The sequence below is a fragment of the Rhinolophus ferrumequinum genome, chromosome 3, assembly GCF_004115265.2.
Source record: "Rhinolophus ferrumequinum isolate MPI-CBG mRhiFer1 chromosome 3, mRhiFer1_v1.p, whole genome shotgun sequence".
Taxonomy (NCBI): domain Eukaryota; kingdom Metazoa; phylum Chordata; class Mammalia; order Chiroptera; family Rhinolophidae; genus Rhinolophus; species Rhinolophus ferrumequinum.
In genome coordinates this window covers 34472648-34489215 of record NC_046286.1, presented here as the reverse complement: position 1 = coordinate 34489215, position 16568 = coordinate 34472648, and the positions used below count along the sequence as shown (strand labels likewise).

At 35.9% G+C, this 16568-nt stretch overlaps 1 protein-coding gene across 2 annotated transcripts in view; it reads right to left on the bottom strand.

Moving 5' to 3' along the window:
- The window catches only part of KCNQ5 (potassium voltage-gated channel subfamily Q member 5), a 532349-nt gene that overhangs the window by 90517 nt on the left and 425264 nt on the right, over positions 1-16568 (bottom strand). For both annotated transcript variants that reach the window (XM_033102968.1, XM_033102969.1), the window contains exons 4-5: positions 7876-8051; positions 7473-7598 (exon numbers count right to left, since the gene is read on the bottom strand). In XM_033102968.1, the coding sequence (XP_032958859.1) occupies positions 7473-7598; positions 7876-8051 (302 nt within the window). The remainder of the gene's footprint in view (positions 1-7472; positions 7599-7875; positions 8052-16568) is intronic.

Below are 16568 nucleotides of genomic sequence, written 5' to 3'. Positions count from 1 at the left end.
TTATAATGAATTCACTAGCCAATAGCACACAGGATAATATCTCTTAATAAACCAGATAAAGAAACCACACTTATACTCTAAACAAATGACAGATGAATCACAGTATTGTTCCAGGCAAGGGGAGATGAGAGGAATAAAGTCCAAATTTTCACAGAGGTATACCTTTATATACGCTACGCATTGATGTTTGACTACGGTGTTTATGTTGTCATTGGAAAGGTGATGAAACTTTGAACTTACTTTTAAAAATTCAAAGATAAATATAACACATTTCTAGCATCTCTTTCAGTGCAGTTTTTACGCAGAGCAATGCTCTTATTAAGTGAGAGGATGCCATTTATTACCCACACTTATGACCCATGTGGAAGCTGGCAGATGCATCACAGGCTGTAGCCCGAGGGACAGACCAGGACCTGAGAGGGAGGGGCCCGCTGACAACTGTCGCTCCGCTATGTCAGCCTCAGGAAGCCTGGTAGCCTGGTGCTGCCTGTCCAGCAGGATCATTTACTTAGAGGTGACTTGGCAGGTGGGAACCGCTCAGATAAATGTTTGCCCCCATATTCCATCTGCTCAACTGCAGTCATGAAGGTGAGAAAAGATATTTTCTGAACATCTATGGGTTGCAAATATTGGCATAAAGGTGTAGGTATTTGTAGTAACAAAGTCTGAGGTGCACCGGGGGCACCTTAGTGTGTTCAGCCACCAAGAATTCTGCTTCAGAAAGAGTACTGCAAACTGAATGCAGATTCTGGTTTTATTTTTTATGGGATGGTAGAGGCTGTGGTCAGATTATAACTTAGGCATCAGTTAGGCTACAGTTATTATTATTATTATTACTTTTAAATAGCAGAATTAATTCTAGACCAGGAGATATAAATCCTTCCTCTTTCCTTCAAGCAAAAAATCAACAAAATATTTATTGGTTTGATTTTGGGAATTCAATTATGAATACTAGTTTACAGCTAATGAATTCGTGGAACAAGTTTATGTACTATTTGGAGATTTCCACAGTACAGTATAATTTCCCAACGGGGGTCCTTTAAGGAGGATGATTCACATTGGCACTTTGTCAAAAACCTACTCTCTTCTCCCTCTCCCTGTTCTCCTCTCATCTCCTCCCCTTCCCTCCCTTCCCCTCCCTTCTCTTCTTCTCTCCTTGCCACTTCCTGAGCACTTGGCTTCAGGTAGTGGGTAGTCATAGAACCTGTACAGTTAATTTTGAAATTTAGTCACCTTGGATGAGTAGATCAGAAAGGTTTCAGTCCTTAGACATCAGAAACTCCTGTGGTGGTGGCATCATGTAATTTGGGTTCTGCTGTGGCAGGTAGCTCAGGGCATTAGCATCCTATATTGTTCTTCCAGGCTTGTGGTCAGATATGTAATGATAGTAGCAACAACATTTGTCTAGTGCTTGATAAAGCACGTCTATGTGTCCTAATCTCATTTAATACACACAGCGACTTTGTGTTTGGGTAATATTGTTATTGCCATTTTACAGAGATATTAAATGATTGCTTAATATTACATTCCCACTAAATCATAATGATAGGGCTGGAACCCAGGTCTCCTGACTATAATTCTGTTATCTTCCCCACAGCATGTGCTCAATGCTTATGGAATAATACCCAGTAAAAGTGTGCAGAGCCATGCATGAGATGACATTATAAAAGGAACAGACTTCTTAGGACAGACTTCCCCAAAGAGGCTTATGACCAATGTCCTTCATGAATGCATGCCACTAAGGTAGGCATGGGACTTACAGATGCTCATAACAGCTAGTGTGTTTTGGTGGATAGTGGCTGGGGTTGTGTCTCAGGATATGCTTGGTAGTTAGCAGTGTCTGTGAAGAGTTAGGAACTGGTGTATTGATCATCTCATGGCCAAGTAAAGCTTTGATACCATCAGGCAATACAAGAAACACTTGTTAACTTTTATTTAATGTACCAGCACCGAATCAGAAAACAACAGCTTGTAAGAGGCTGCAGATAACATTTTGTCTTGGTGAACCCAGTGTAAGGAGAGTTGATTCTTGGAATTATAGCTGGTATTATCAAGGACAGGGTATTTTTGTTCATTCCAAAAATTTACACCATTTCTTATTCTTAGATTTTGCAGTGGGATGGAACTCATGGCATATATTTGTGCTGTGTGACCTGTTGAATGCGCAGGGCACTGCATGATATACACAGCCTTCTTCGTTGTTTGCTTTGAGAAAGATTGTAAGATTTTCAGCATGAATTCTAGGACTAACTCTGGCTGATAGCGAATTCTTCTACACGCCTGAAGTCATCATTTTAAGCACATAGTCTTAGGTGGAGGTTGTATTCAGATGCTTACTTAAGAGTAGATTTATACTCTTTGCTGCTGTATGCATGTTTAAAAAACCCATAACACTACCTTCATCATATGAATAGCAGTAAATAGAAAGAGAACAAATTGGCCTTTACCAGGTCATTACCAGAAAAAAATTACTTCAGGAAAACCTGATCTTAAGTTATTTCAGAACAAATCTAAAGCAAATCAAAAGGAGAAAGAAAATAATAACAGGAAATAAGATAATAAAAATAACTCCAGAAAAACTTGTTAAAAATTTATTTCAGAATAAATCTAAAGCAACTAAAAACGAGGAAAATAATAACAGGAAATAACGTTAAATGGAACTCCGCCCAACAATCAGAAGATCCTCTTTTTCCAGTAGATTCCAGTGAGTTACCTCCCCTTGGCCCTCCTCCATTTCCTTTGTCACCAATTCCTCTTTTGTGACCACTTCAGAACCTAGAACATCTTTTCATTGCAAACCCTAGTTCCCAAGCCCCTTCTGTAGCTAAGCTGTGGGTTTGCAATGAAGCATACAGCTATTCGTATTCCTTTTGTTATAAAGGTATTTCCAACAAGAATTTACACTGGGGTAAAGACAGTTTATCCAATAAATGGTGCTGGGAAAACTGGACAGAGACATGCTAAAAAAAAAAAGAAACCGGAGCACCTTCTTACGCCATATACAAGAATAAATTCAATATGGATTAAAGACTTAAATGTAAGACCTGAAACCATAAAACTAGAAGAAAATATAGGAAGTAAATTCGCAGGCATTACCCTTTGTAACATTTTTACTGATATATCCTCTCGGGCAAGGGAAGAAAAAGGAAAAATAAACATGTGGGACTATATCAAACTAAAAAGTTTTTTCACAGCAAAGGAAACCATCAATAAAACAAAAAGACATCCTACTGAATGGGAGAAGATATTTGCCAATGATACATGTGATAAGGGGTTAATATCCAAAATTTATTAAAAAAGTCATACAACTCAACACCAAAAAAACAAACAACCCAATTATAAAATACACAGAGGACATGAAGAGAAATTTCTCTGAAGAGGACATACAGATGGCCAACAGACATATGAAAAAATACTCAATGTCACTAATCATTAGAGAAATGCAAAAAAAACCCACAATGAGATATCACCTCACCCCAGTCAGAATGGCTATCATTAATAAAATCAACAAACAACAAGTGCTGGCGAGGAAGTGGAGAAAAGGGAACCCTCATGCACTGTTGGTGGGATTTCAGATTGGTGAAGCCACTATGAAAACAGATTGGAGGTTCCTTAAAAAGTTGAAAATGGAACTACCTTATGATCCAGGGATTCCACTGCTGGTTATCTATCCAAAGAAATTCAAAACACTAATTTGAAAAAATAGATGCACCCCTATGTTTATTGCAGTGCTATTCACAACAACCGAGACATGGAAATAACTGAAATGCCCATTGACAGAGACGATTGGATAAAGAAACTGTGGTACATTTATACAATGGAGCATTTCTCGGTCATAAAGAAAAATGATATCTTACCATTTGCAACAACAGGGATGGACCTAGAGAATATTATGCTAAGTGAAATAAATCAGACTGAGAAAGACAAGTACCTTATGATCTTATTTATATGTGGAATCTAAAGAATAAAATAAATGAGCAAACAAAACAGAAATAGACTCAGAGATACAGAGAAAAGAACTGATGGTTACTAGATAGGAGGGGGGTAGAGATGGGGTTGAAGGTGAAGAAATTAGAAAGCACCAGTTAGTACTCACAATATAGCCATGGGGATGTGAAATACAGTGTGGGGAATATAATCAATAATGTTATTATAAAGATTATGTGGGGTGCCAGATGGGCACTGGACTTTTGCGGGGATCACTTCATAGATTGTGTGGATGCCTGACCACGGCACTATACACCTGAGGCTGAAGTAGAATAGTATTGAATGCCAACTAGAATTAAATATCATGGGATGTAAAGTACAGCATAGGGAATAGAGTCAATGGTCTTGCAACAGCTGTATACGATGTCAGAGGGGTAGTAGATTGCGGGGGGTGTTATCACTTTGTGAAGGATGTAAATGTCTAACTATTACATTGCTCTGTACATCTGAAACTAACTAACTAACTAACTAACTAACTAACTAACTAACTAACTAACTAAATTTTTATCTACCATCCACAACAGCAATGTCTACACCAAGAGTAGCCACCATCTTTGATTGGGCACTGGCTATGGTCTTCGTACCAGGCCCTTTAAATCCCTATCCCACTCATTCAATGAGCTAGGTACTATTATTCACTAGTATGGAATTGTTTTTAGAGACCAAAGTTCTTTGAATTGTTATTGGCTTTGAGCAATGCTGATCACACCACTGTATTTTTCCAAAAGTTTGTCCTGGAAATAGCCCTCAGCATCTTAATGAAGAGAGTTCATTAGTTAACAATTTAGAATTCACTGGGATACTGTATTCCTGGATGACAAATTGCATTTTGATACTTAATGTTGATACTTTGGGCTTTTTTAATAAAGGAAATTTCCTTTTTTTCACCAAAGCTTAGCACTTAGAAATACTCAATTCAGGATGCTTTTATTTCCCTATTTATTCTGGATACTTCCATAGTCAGCAAGGTGTCTGTTATATGCAACCTGGACAACTTTAACTAGAAAAGAAAGTATCCAACTATATATTCCTTAAGCTCTTGATTAATACCTAATAAAAGGTATAGTATTCTAACTTTATTTTATTTCACACTGGAGACTTGGTATATGTTCTTCTTATAACGAATAGAAATAATAAGCCCTCTGTTTGATGTTTGTGTCTTTGTAGGCTTTGGAAAATTTCATTCAGGAGTCAGTTAATATCAACAAACCCACTGTGGACCAACAAGGCCTTTTTTATCCCTAGAAACTTAAATGGCTTACAAGATTTTTACTCTCATATTCAAGATCAGATTTCTTTTCTTAAAAAAAAAAAAAAAAAAAAAGGAGACATAATTAGCCCATTCAAGGAACATGTTAAGTACAGGTTCAGCTTCAGTCAAAATAGCACTACTGAAATGGAAATCAATGAAAATATGTTGTTTCTCCCCTGAAAGTTACAGATATCACCTTTAAAAACCTTCTATTTGGGTTATTCTGGCAAAAGAAACCAACTGGTGACTAACTGAGAGGTATATTAAGAGTTTCTCACACAGCAATTCTTATTAGTAATAAGGAGAAAAGGAAGACAATGGAAAGAAGGATAAAGAACTGCTTGGCTAAACTCATCAACAACTGCATATCAAGGGGAAGAGGTGTCTCAGTAGTTTAAATAGAATAATCAAAGAGAAGCAAAAACTAAAATTCAAATTGTGCTTTGAAGGCTGGGATAATAAATTGTCTTTCTTTCACCGGCTGGAAAAGCCTCCTGTTTTCTCAGTTTAAACAGTTTATCCCACCATGAGTCATAGATTTTCATTAACTCTCAACGAATAAAAAGTATTTTAAGAATGCCAAATGACTGCCCTTTTTTGGGTTTTCCACTTTCATTCTTTCAAAATGTCCATTTTTGCTAGTAGGCCTGGTGGAGGGGAGTGGAGTTGGAAACTAAATTATGAAACGAACAGAATGCCTTGTTATCAGTGTCACATACTCTGATAATTTAAGAAAAAAATCTTAATCTTCAGGTGTACATTTCTGATTCTTACTCATTTTATTGCTGCTATACAACCAACAAATATATCAAGTTCTGTTCAATACAGTCCTGAAAAATTTCCTGTGACCTTGACAAGCGTTCTAGTTCCTGCTGACGAGGTTTTGACAAATAATGGAACAGTGCAACAACTGGTAACTTACTTATGCTCCACAAAGTTAAAACAAACAAACAACTTATCAATGTTTTAATTACAGTTTAAGAAAATGATATATTTTTATTTTGGCAACAAATCTAGCACTCAAGAAATATTACTGGTGTTTTATGAGGGAACTTAACTTTGTTGCATCAAAGAGATGGGTAAACTCTTTAAACAATTATAAATTGTTGTATATTTTCACATAATACCTTTTTGGAATGTCTTAAAGAATAAAATAAAAACAAATACAGTGTATACATTGCATAAAGCACTTCTTTATGCTGTGACATTCTTATTGGGCACATTTTTTAATAACTGGTTTTTAAATTGTTTACAATGTAGGGACATTTTTGCTTCCATGGAAAAAACTGTATGTTCTTTAGAGTACCCACGTCCAGGTTACTGAATTCTGACCTTGTGGGGCTCTGCATCCTTCATGGCCCTTGAGTTATTTTACAACTCTGTAAGTTGTAGACAACAAGTAGCAATGCAAAATAATTCTTGTCTATAGACATGTAAATAAATTCTGTCTAGTGGTGGCAGAATTTCTAGTGGTGGCAATTAACTTCCCTCTCACACTGTGGAAGAAGCCACTTTTGTCTCTATTTGCACATTCGTTCAATATTTCTGATCTTTATATGTTTCTGCACTTTGGATAGTCCTTTGAATGCTTATAACATCTTACTGGTTCCCTCATTAATACTTTTGTTGCAAATAACAACAAAAAAAATGAGTGAAATAAAATCTTTAGTATGTGTTTATTTTCTTTCTATATATGAGAGTCATGGTTACTTTGTCTGGAAAACTATCCTTCAATGAAAATATAAAGAAGGTTAGGTCTTTGAGTGGAAATTTTTGAAATGAGGTGTCGTCTATAATCTCTGATCTCACAGATGGTTACCAGGCGTTTCTTTTTCACTTTTTGTGCCATAATTTTACTCTTCCAACTTTCATTCAGCTACCATTATTTTTTTCTTTTTAACGTCAAATAAACTTTTTGATGAATGGCAACACCGTAATTTAAATGTGTTCCACAAAGCTAAAACAAACAAACAAGGCTATCAACATTTTAATCACAGTTAAAAAATTATATATTTTTATTTTGGCAACAATCTAGTACTCAAGGATTACTACTAATGACTTATACATAATAGAACCAAAGAGACGGGGAAACTCTGCACAATTTTAAGTGCTGTATATTTTCACATAACTCCGTTTAGGAGTTAATGTGTTTATTGAGACCACAGGAATCATTACACTGTACTCAAGGCAAAAAATCTCACAACATCCAATAAGTAAAGATTTTTATACTTACTGTGCCCCACCACAGAGCATCTGCATATGTAGAAAATTCTTTGTTGGCATCCTTCTCCACCAGATAGACGAGGAAAGATGAAAAAATAAGAACCAAAAATCCTATGTACCAAGCTGTGATTAATTCCTAGATAAAAAAGGAATGAACGATTTTTAGAGGTGAAACATCTTTGAAAGAGAAAAAAAAAAAAAAAAACCCAAAAAACCCATTCATGATTCCATTTGTTCGACTACTTCCTGGATATTCATGACTTTTAAATAATCTGTTACATACTGTGTCCTAAAATTGCTTTGACCAGTTTCTAAAATGCCGAAGTTTGTTTGTGATAGGTTTATCAACTATTACAGCAATCAATGAAAAAGTTTCAAAAATCTTATTCTGTAATGCAGAAAGCAAACCTTACCTTGCTGTGAGCATAAACCACTGAACCTAGCAATTTCCAAGTGCCTCCCCTTCGGTCCATGCGCACCATTCGGAGGATCTGTAGGAAACGGAGACTTCTGAGTGCGGACGTGGCAAAAATATTACCCTGAGTTTTTGCAGAAACAACTGCTATTGAAGCGATAAGAACAATGGTATCTGAAAGAAACAGGTTGAAATAGTCATCAGTAGCATGACGAGGCATTTTTATTCCTCAAAACAGTGTTACAGAAAAGTTTACTTGGACCTATTTGAGGAACAAAGAACCAGATCCTGTACCCCCGCCCGGCGTAGTGTTACTTGGACTGTGTGATGATTGAACAGTGAGAAAGCAGAGAACAGTACCTACTATTAATACCTTAGTTCTGATCTCATGACCATTCTATGCGTTACCTATGCAATTCCGAACCGCTTACTATTTAACCTCCAACAAACTGGACAACGGCGTTTGGAAAGTTTGGTGTTCCAGGGAGCCTTCCACAACATTTCTGGTTTCATTAGCGTGGGCCCTAACACCCCTGCTTCCTGACGGATGCCACAGCGGCATCATAGCCTTCCAGCCATGCAAGCGCCACTTGATATAATCACGTCTCTTGTTTTCTTACCAAAGAAGCTGGTAGCTACTTTAGGCAAAAAATTCCCTTATGGTGTGGGGTCTGCAGCTTTACATATTGTCTAACAAAGGCCTCAGTTAAGCCGTATACTCTAAGCTCTCTGCGTAGAGTACTCTTTATACCTGGTCAGTCAATTATGTGTAAGTTTGGTACACTGATTAAATAATTCATATGTTATAATAGAGTATGTCATTATACACACTGTACATTGCACGGGAATGAATATTTAATGTTTGACATACTGGCATTTGGCTTAAAAAAAATCTGCCCTTTTGAAAGCTAAAAAGAGAAAAAAATGCAGCTAATGAAAGCACAGAAAAGATAAAAAGAGGACTTAATCCCTTTAAAGGTAAATATCTGAATGATGGGAAGAAGAAGGCTTTGAGGTGGAAGACGTGAACAGATGAATGGCCTCCTATGGCAATTTTAAAATGAGTTAACTTGACCTTGACGTCCTCAAATAAAATTTGCTTCCTGCTTCAAGTAGACTGGGCCTTACTGGGAATCCACACTCCCAAGAGGAGTTTCACTTCAGGGTGATGCATTTATTATGTTTCTGTGATCCTTTGGATTAACTGCTATAAGAATGTGGAGTCATCATTCAGGTCTGTCCTCCTCCCTGCACTCAGAAAGCTCTTGTTGGGTGGCCAGTTGGCTCCGTGGTTAGAGCGCAGTGCTCATAACACCAGGGTCGCCAGTTCGATCCCCACATGGACCAGTGAGAAACAACGACTTGACCTGGAGATGAGCTGCGCCCCCCACAATTAGATTGAAAAACAACAACGACTTGACATGGAGCTGATGGGTCCTGGAAAAACACACTGTTCCCCATATTCCCCAATTAAAAAAAAGAAAACAACAAAAAAAAGAAAGCTCTTGTCTCCCGGTGTGGACTGAGAAATCTTCTGAGTCACTCTCCTGCTGCCCCTTTTGGGTCAGACCTTGGAGAGAGAAGGTCAGTGGATGGCTGTGCAAACGTCAGCTGAAAGACCTTTTCAATCAGATCTGAACGCTATGTGACTTTGTGGGTACACAGAGAGCCACAAGTACATCCTTGAGTTACTGCTCTCTGCAGCTGTTGAAAAGGAGAAGAAACTAAATGTCTTATCAAAGACACCAAAGACACTGTCTGAGTGAATAAAAGCCAGTTGCAAAGCAGTATGCACGATGTGATCTTATTTTAATATATAACATACACAGATTATTACCATTAATTATCTCTAGGGGTAGAGAGTTGGGTGTGTATATGGATAAATAGGCTTTTCACTTTCTAAGTTATTAATTTCTCTAATGTTGGAATTTTATAACAATGGTTATGTCTTTTGAGATCACAAAAAAAAAAAACTTCAAAAAAGAGATTAGTATGAAAACTTCTCTTGGTTTTCATCATTTGTAGGCTTTTACACCTGAGACAAGTGGTTTATAGCCAAAGAGATATTCCATATATGGCCTTGCTGGATATATATTTGCTTTTATTTTTCATTGTAATCCTGCTTCCTCCTAACTGTAAAAAGGAAAGAAAAATGTACATTACTTCATTTACTATGTTAAAATATTAGAAATACTAGAAATAGTAAATGACTAGTTGGGGTGCAGAAAATACAACATTTAAAATTTACTATATTGCCTGCATTTTCTTTAGTTCAAAGTGTTTTACAAACATTATGTTACTTAATTCTGTAACAACCATGTTGATTAAGAATTCTACAGCTCCCATTTTACCGATGAAAAAAGGTGAGGGACAGAAAGCATATATATTGTATTAGTGTAAAAAAAATCAGCTATAGATCTGTTATACTACAGCACAAAAATTATGCTATAAATTTAGTCTATTAGAGAAAACCTAGACAATGTAAAAGGAACACTGGTATTTTGAGACAACTTAAAAAATTATGCACACAGTGAATCATAACATAAATGTTTGAAGTCACAAAATATGTGAAGGTAACTACAGATTTGATTTAATATCCTCCTTGTAATTCAGATCAGAAGAGAAAGTGGAAGTTCAGTAAAATTAAATCATAAATTAGCAACCAAATGGCAATCAATGAATGCATTCACAAAAATGTTTCTGGTTGGGTTACAGTCATCTACTGGAATTTGTCAGTACCTTCTAGAATATTTCCTAGATTAATATTTATGAGTAATCTTTACTTTTATTTATGTATTTATTATTTTTGTAGTCCATTACTTTATGGAATGGAGGTTCCACAAAGCTGGATACTTGCATCCCAACTGCCTCGAACAGTGCCTGAAACATGGTAGGCGCTCAATAAGTGTTTATAGAATGAACTTAGATTAATAAACACTTAAAGGTAGCTTGAGCTTTGTCCTTTTATCACATCAGTGGCTAAATAACTGGAATATCAATCTAAAATACTCTTACATTAATCAAGGATCATGTCAATATTTAGCGCTGAATTAAAATGCAGCATAATAATTTATAGCTGTCATTCATTAAAGTTTATAAAAAGTTAATCTCACTAAGATTTACTTTCCATAACATTGAGTAGGGACAGTCTTTACAAATGGCAACATAGATGGCTCCTGAACTCTACTACTCCCACAGACACACGAAATGAACAGCTACACATAGAGTAATTCCCTTTTAAAGAAACACAGAAACTAGCTGAGGGACTCCTACACATAAGGTAAATTAGAAAATATCCACATCTAAATGGGTAGGAGAGGTTGAAACACACTCTTGTCACTCCCAGTACAATGCCATATAATCAGGAGGGAACACCCAATTCCCAGCTTTTCCCTGAGAGGCTAACAGTTTGGATCCCACATCTAGTGCTCCAACTTTTAAGACCTCCACCTGAGGGACAGACCCCCCCAAAACACCTAACTCTGAAAGCTAGCAACACTTACATCCATTAGACTTACAAGACTATAGCACACAAAGAAGCAGTTATTAATGGGTGTGAGCACTCACTGTCATTATCCCCCATGGTTCTGTGCAGAGAGTGAACAGGCAAAAATGCTCATCTCCCGACTTTCCCTGAAATAATTCTGTTTGCGTACTTCAATAGCTGCTGCCTGAGGGTTAGGCTTCTAATTTAGCAAGCATCTAGAGGCTGACTGCAATCCTCCCTGGAGACCCAGGAAGCCGGGTCACCTCCCTTGCTCTCTCCTTCTAGTCTCTCCAAGTTGCCAATATCTCCCTAGAAGGAGCTTGTACATACATCCAGTTCTCCAGCTTTTGAGGCTGCTGCCTGAGGGAAGGGTCCCTGGGTCACCTGGTGTTTATATTCATGAGTTCCATAGGACTATAGCAAACAAACAAACAAACAAAAATCTTAATGGTCTCAGGAGCACTCCTTCCCTGTGGCTATACAGCTAGTCTAAGAACTGAGGAAGCAGGTAAAAATGCTCAAATCCCGGTTTCTCACAGGAAGGCACCTAACTACATACTTTCCCAGCTGCTGCCTTAGGCGCCAGGCTTGGTACATACTTAGCTACTGGGAACCATTAAGAACAAAAAGGTGGCTACACAATAACAAAGGTTTGAGAGACAATTAGAAGCACAGGGTAGGCTGATTGATGAGGCTGATGTCCTACAAAGTCCAGTCTGTCAAGACTGGGAGAGGGGTCTGTTTTATCTAATGTATAGAAACCAACAGAGATAGTCAAGGAAAATGAGGAAACAGAGGAATACAGTATTTCAAACAAAAGAACAAAGTAAACCTCCAGAAGTAAACCTTAATGAAACAGACAACCTAGGAAAAAAAAGTGTTAATTCCTAGAAACATACAACCTACCAAGACTGAATCATGAAGAAATAGAATATCTGAACAGACCAATTATTAGTAGGGAGATTAAATCAATATTCAGAAACCTATCTACAAACAAAAGTCCAGGACCAGATGGCTTCACTGGTGAATTCCAGCAAACATTTAAAGAATTAATACCAACCCTTCTCAAACTCTCCCCCATCCCCCTCAAGAAAAAAATAGAAGAGGACAGAACACTTCTAACCTCATTTTATGAGGCCACCATTACCCTGATTCCAAAATCAGACAAAGACACCACAGAAAATAAAATTACATATCCCTGGTGAATACAGATGTAAAAATCCTCAATAAAATCTTAGCAAACTGAATTCAATAGTGCATTAAAAGGATCATACACTGGAAGCAATTGGGATTTATTCCAGAGAGGCAAGGATGGTTCAACATCTGCAAATCAATCAATGTGATGTACAACAATAACAAAATAAAGGATAAAAATCATATGATCATCTCAATAGATGCAGAAAAAGCATTTGACGGAATTCAACATACTTTCACGACAAAAATCTCAACAAAGATTGAAATAGAGGGAACATGCCTCAACACAATAAAGGTCATATATGTCAAGCCCATGGCTAACATCATACTTAATGGTGAAAAACTGAAAGCTTTCCCTCTAAGATCAGGAACAAAGTAAGAATGGCCACTCTCACCACTTTTATTCAACATAGTATTGGAAGTCTTAGCCCGAGCTATTGGGTAAGAAAAAACTATAAAAGAAATCATAAAGATTCAAATCGTAAAGAAAGAAGTAAAACTGTCACTTGTAAAATTGACATGATACTATATATAGAAAAACCTAAAGATGCCACCAAAAAACTATATAAATGGAACTAATAAATGAATTAAGTAAAGTTGCAGGACACAAATATCAATATACAAATATCACTTGCATTTATATACACTAGCAATAATCTATCAAAAAGAGAAATTAAGAAAAAAAACCCATGTACAATAGCATGAAAAAGAATAAAATACTTAGGAATAAATTTAACCAGAGAGGTAAAAGTGAAAACTATAGGCATTGGTAAAAGAAATTAAAGAAGACACAAATAAATGGAAAGATATCCCATGCTTATAGATTGAAAGAATTAATATTGTTAAATTATTAATTCTTTAGTAATTAATAATTATTAAATTATTAATTATTTTTAATAATTTAATTAAAATTATTTTAATTAAATAATTTTGATTACTTAAAATTTGGGTACATAGTACCCAAAACAATCTATATATTCAATGTAATCCCTATCAAAATTCCAATGGCATTTTTCACAGAAATCAAACAAATAATCCTAAATTTATATAGAACCACAAGACTCCAAATTGCAAAATCAATCTTGAGAAAGAAAAACAAAATTAGAAGCATTACACTTTCTGATTTCAAATTATGGTACAAAGTTCTATTAATCAAAACAGTATGGTATTGGCATAAAGACAGACACATAGATTAGTGGAACAGAATAGAGAGCACAGAAATGAAAACATACATATATGGTTAATTAACGACAAAAGAGCCAAAAATATATAATGAGGAAAGGACAGTATCTTTAATAAATGTTGGGAAAACTGAATAGCCATATGCAAAAGAATGAAACTACACCATACACAAAATTCAACTTAAAATGGATTAAAGACTTAAATGTAAAACCTGAAACCATAAAACCCCCAGAAGAAAACTCCTAAAAGGGGGCAAACTCCTTAATATTGGTCTTGGCAATATTTTCATTTTTGGATTTGATACCAAAAGCAAAGGCAACAAAGGCAAAATAAACAAGTGGAACTACATCAAACTAAGACCTTCTTTGCAACAAAGAAAGCCATTAACAAAATGAAGAGGGAACCTAGGAAACGGGAAAAAATATTTGCAAGTCACATATTTCATAAGGAGTTAATATCTAAAACATATTAATAACTCATATAGCTCAATATTAAAAAAACAGTCTGATTAAAAATTGGGCAAAGAAAGTGAGTGGACATTTTTCCAAAGAAGATATACAAAGGGCTAACAGGTATCTGAAAACGTGCTCAACATTTTTAATCATCAGGGAAATTAAAATTAATACTATAATGAGCTACCACCTCACACCTGTTAGAATGGCTGTTATCAAAAAGGTAACAAGTGTTGGCAAGGATGCAGATAAAAGGGAACCCTAGTACACTGCTTGTGGGAATATAACTTGGTGCAGCCACTAAGAAAAACAGTATGGAGGCTCTTCAAAAAATTAAAAATAGAACTATGACATGACCCAGCAATCCACCTAGGAGTATATATCTAAAGGTAATTAAAACAGGATCTTGAAGAGATATCTGTACATCCATGTTCACTGCAGTCTTAGTCTCACTAGCTAAGATATGAAAACAACTTAAGTGTCCATCAACAGATGAATGGATAAGAAGATACTTATATATATTGTAAATATATATTCTATATAACATATCACATATTATAAATATAAAATATATATTGTATATATAAATGTTGTTCAGTTGTGAAAAAGAAGGAAATCCTAACGTTTGCAACAACATGGATAGAACTTGATGGCAATATGCTAAGTGAGATAAGCCAGACAGAGAAAGACAAGTACTGTACATCACTTATATGTGGAATCTAAAAAACTTGAACTTATGTAAACAGAGACTAGCATTTTGGTTACCAAGGGCTGGGGGATGGGGAGAAATAGGAAGATGGGAGCCAAACATTACAAACTTCCAGTTATAAGATGAATGAGTTCTGGAGATCTAATGTACACCATGGGGATTATATTTAATAATACTGTATTATATACTTGAAAGTTGCTAAGAGAGTAGACCCTAAATGTTCTCACCACAAAAAAGAAATGGTAATTATGTTACATAATGGAGGTGCTGGTCAATAATAATTTTATAATACATAAGTGCATCAAATCAATAGGTTGTAGCTTTTAACCTTACACAACATTATATGTCAATTATATCTCAATAAAGCTGAATTTGACCTCATATGCAAGGGAGGTAAAAGCAAAAATAAATAAATGGAATTATATACAACTAAAAAGCTTCTGCACAGCAAAAGAAACCATCAACAAAACTAGGAGGCAACCAATCAAATGGGAGAATGTATTTGCAAATAACACCTTGGATAAGGGGCTAATATGCAAAACACACAAAGAACTCATTCAACTCAACACAAAAAAAAAACAAACAGTCTAATTAAAAAATGGATGGAGGACTTGAACAGACACTTCCCCCAAGAAGACATACAAATGGCCAACAGATATATGAAAAGATGCTCAACTTCACTAGCCACTGGGGAAATGCAAATCAAACCCACAATTAGATACCACCTCACACCTCTTAGAATGGCTATTGTCAACAAGACAAATAATAAGTGCTGGAAGGCTGTGGAGAAAAAGGAACACTCATATACTGCTGGTAGCAAGGTAAATCGATACAGCTACTATGGAAAACAGTAGAGGGGTCCTCAAAAAATTAAGAATTACCATTTGACCCAACAATCCCTCTTCTTGGTATCTACCCCAAAAATCTGAAAATATTTATCTGTAAAGATATATATACTGCTATGTTCATTGCAGTATTATTCACGGCGGCCAAGACATGGAAACAACAAAAGTGCATTGTTTTATACACCTGAAACTAATAATAAAAAATAAAAAAAAGTTCTGTAGGTGGATGGTCGTGATGATTGGGTAAAACAGATGTGGTACATAGTGTATACAATGGAATAGTATTCTGCCACTTGTGATAACATGGATGGATCTTGAGATTATCATGCTAAGCGAAATAAGTTCGACAAAAAAACATTGAGAACCATACGATTTCACTCATATGTGGGATATAAAACTGAAAACAACAAACAAACAAAAACTCATAGACACAGACAATAGTTTAGTGGTTACCAGGGGGTAAGGGGAGAGGATGGATTGGGAGAAGAGGGAAAAGAGGGTCAAATATATTATGATGGAAGGAGAATTGATTTTGGATGATGAACACACAATGCAATATGTACGGGATGTATTATAGAATTGTACACTTGAAACCTGTATAATTTTACTAACCAATGTCACCCCAATAAATTAGTAAAAAAAAAAAAACAAACTGGGGAAAAATTGGGTAGAATAGTTTAAACTGTGCAATAAGTTAATTGTCTAAAATGTTTTTTTGAAACATGGGAGCCTTTTCTTAAGTGAAGACACCACTAAGGTAGAAACAATTTTGGTATAAGGTAGAAACAACAGACAAGCTTTGAAGCTCATTGGCATCAGAGT